Below are 2,868 nucleotides of genomic sequence, written 5' to 3' on the forward strand. Positions count from 1 at the left end.
ACTTTCCTGCCTAGCTCTTTTCTAAGAGTCATGAACTCCCTTATTATTAGTATGGATGTTGAGTGGGGAAGTCTCTTCTTCCATATCTGCTTCCTGTTGAGAATGGCCGTAGTCCCTTACTACAGGGATTTCATAGAGCTCTTTCCCTTTCTGCCTCAGTCAGGGTAGGGTCTTGGGTTTCCTACTGAAGTGCCACCTCAGCCCCTAGACAAGGAAAAGAAGATATATTATTTAAATCATATATCTATTAATTTCTATTATCGATTTACCTCTTAAGTGAGTAAAGGGAAACAAGCTTGGTTAATATATTTCTTAAAGAGTAAAAAAGACCTTTGGCCTAAAGTCCCCTCTCCTCTCAGACTCTAAGAGCCCTGTCTGGCCTAACATCATTTCTGCTAACAATGGGCTGATGACCCTTATCAATAACCAGAGGATCTGAGTTGCCAGTTTTCAGGGCAATTATCAGGATTTGAGGAAGAGGGCCTTTTTCCCTAAGAAAGGATGAGAGCTTAACTAGGTTTACTGAAAAGAGATTAAGAATTTTACAGGTGATGTCCCATCTCAATTTTTTATTGTTTCATTCTGCTCGTTTTATGTCATTTACTGATCAGGTTTTCATTGTGATTAAGCATTTCTGTCAGCTGTTAGGGAAACTGACACAGTTTCCCTAAAACCAGATTTCTTATCTGTTGGCTCTTCACACAATATACAATGGGATTCATTAATGGAGGTACCAGAAGGAAAACATCAGCCATGAGAACCCTAATGATTGGGGAACTGTGTTTGGCAAACCGGTAGATGAAAGCTAGGGAGATGATGGGAACATAGAAGATGAGCACAGCACTGATGTGGGAGACACATGTATTGAGGACCTTGAGTCTTTCCCTCTGGGATGCTATGTTCAATACTGCTTTCAGAATCAACATGTAGGACATGAAAATAAATGTCAAGTCTGCGATGCCTGTGAGAGCCACAAATAAACCATAGACGACATTAACCTTGTTGTTAGAGCAGGACAGCTTCATGACATCCTGATGGAGGCAATAGGAATGGGAAAGGAGGTATTCCTTACAGTATCTTAGATGTTTTAGTGTGAAAGGGAAAGGGAGGATTAACAAAACATTTTTGAGAGAAAAAGCAAGCCCGATTTTGGTGACTCTGGAACCGGTCAGAATGGAGGTGTATCTCAGAGGGTTACAAATGGCAATAAAGCGATCAAAAGACATAATGAGAAGTACTGATGACTCCATAGCTGAGAATCCATGAATGAAAAACTCCTGGGCAATACAGGCATCTGAAGAAATTTCTCGAGCATTGAACAAGAATACTCTTAGCATGGTAGGGAGCGAGGAGAGGGACAATCCCAGGTCAGAGACAGCCAACATGGAGAGAAAATAATACATGGGTTCATGCAGAGAAGGCTCTGTTTTTATGAAAAATAGAATGGCACAGTTTCCCAGGATGGCAACAAGGTACATGAGGCAAATAGGGATAGAAACCCAAATGTTGGCAGGATCCACCCCTGGGATCCCAATCAAGAAGAAGGTAGAAATTTCAATTTCAGAGGTGTTGAAGGTGGGCATGCCAGGTATCTGAGGGAAGCAAGATGAGAGGCTCAGGAGAGGCTTCTTGTAGTGGCCCAAATAGATAGGCTCAAACGCCAGACTATTTTATTGCAATCATTAGGTCTTGTGAATCCAAGTGATATATGCACAATTCTTAGATACAAATCTAAATGAAAAGAAATAGGTAGAAAAGTAGACATCAATATCCCAACTAAAAACAAAGACTGAGAGAAAAGGATAACAAATTGACATCAAAATAGAATCATACAACGGAAATGGATTAGAGCAGATATAAGTTCAATAAGGACTGATTGGTCAACTTAAATAATTGCATAGGGGTTTATTTTCCAATTCAAGAATTTGAGACTTTTGCTTTTATTATGTAAATACTACAATCAATGTACTATTAAGAATTTATTTAAAATTTCAATGAAATTACATAAAAGTCAGAGATAAGTATTTATACAATGTTCTCTAATGTAAAAATGGATTTTATTTCCTTTCCTCAAATCTTCTTTTATGTATTTCAATAGTATTTGGTTGTTTTCTCCATGGCGGATTTTATATCTTTTATCAATTTATTTGCATAATCCTTATGACCTTGTTGCTATTATTTATAGAACCATTTATTCTCCATTATTTTTCTATTTTTCTTAATGATTACTAGTTGTGTAGGGAGGTAATATAGATTTTTGTCATAGAAGCCTATTATGAGTCCATGCTCGTCATTCTCTTTTGGTTCCTCCCTTCCAACCATAAATCCCTGAGGGCTTCTGCATCTTCTTTTGTCTCCTAAACCCTGTATACACCTCTACTAAGAAATCTTTTAATAAACACTCCTCAGTCGACTTTTCATGTATATATTTTTTTTTCTGGCTGGCACATGGTCTTTCATCCCTTTTAGTAAAAATTTCTTCCCCTCTTCTAGTCTTTAGGATGTTCTTTTTATCACTGATGTTCTGCAGTTCAACATGTAGTACACAAGTGGGGATTTATAATTAATTTATTTTGCTTTGAGCTTACCATTTTCAACCTGAAAATTTATGTATTTCTTCACTTTTGAATATCTTCTGACATTATAACTTTCAACATGGTTTAGTCAACATTATATCTAGCTGAAAAATGTTGAACCCTCTCATTCCAACTTTCTAGTCAGATGGCTTCATATTTTCAAACTCTTCATTTATTTTTGTTGTATTTTGGCACATCTTTAATACTACCTTCTTATTTACTAATTCTGTCTTCATTTGTGTCTGGTCTCAAATATATTCCAACTTTTGAGTTTTATTTCAATTACTCTATT

General features: G+C 36.7%; 1 protein-coding gene across 1 annotated transcript; it reads right to left on the minus strand.

The window, feature by feature from the left end:
- Nucleotides 1–644: 644 nt before the first annotated feature.
- Nucleotides 645–1,583, minus strand: LOC107517307 (olfactory receptor 51A4-like). Its single transcript, XM_016157884.2, has one exon. The coding sequence runs from the start codon at nucleotides 1,581–1,583 to the stop codon at nucleotides 645–647; it is 939 nt and encodes a 312-aa protein (XP_016013370.2).
- Between the last annotated feature and the right edge of the window lie 1,285 nt (nucleotides 1,584–2,868).

Source organism: Rousettus aegyptiacus, unplaced genomic scaffold (assembly GCF_014176215.1).
Source record: "Rousettus aegyptiacus isolate mRouAeg1 unplaced genomic scaffold, mRouAeg1.p scaffold_m13_p_5, whole genome shotgun sequence".
NCBI lineage: Eukaryota > Metazoa > Chordata > Mammalia > Chiroptera > Pteropodidae > Rousettus > Rousettus aegyptiacus.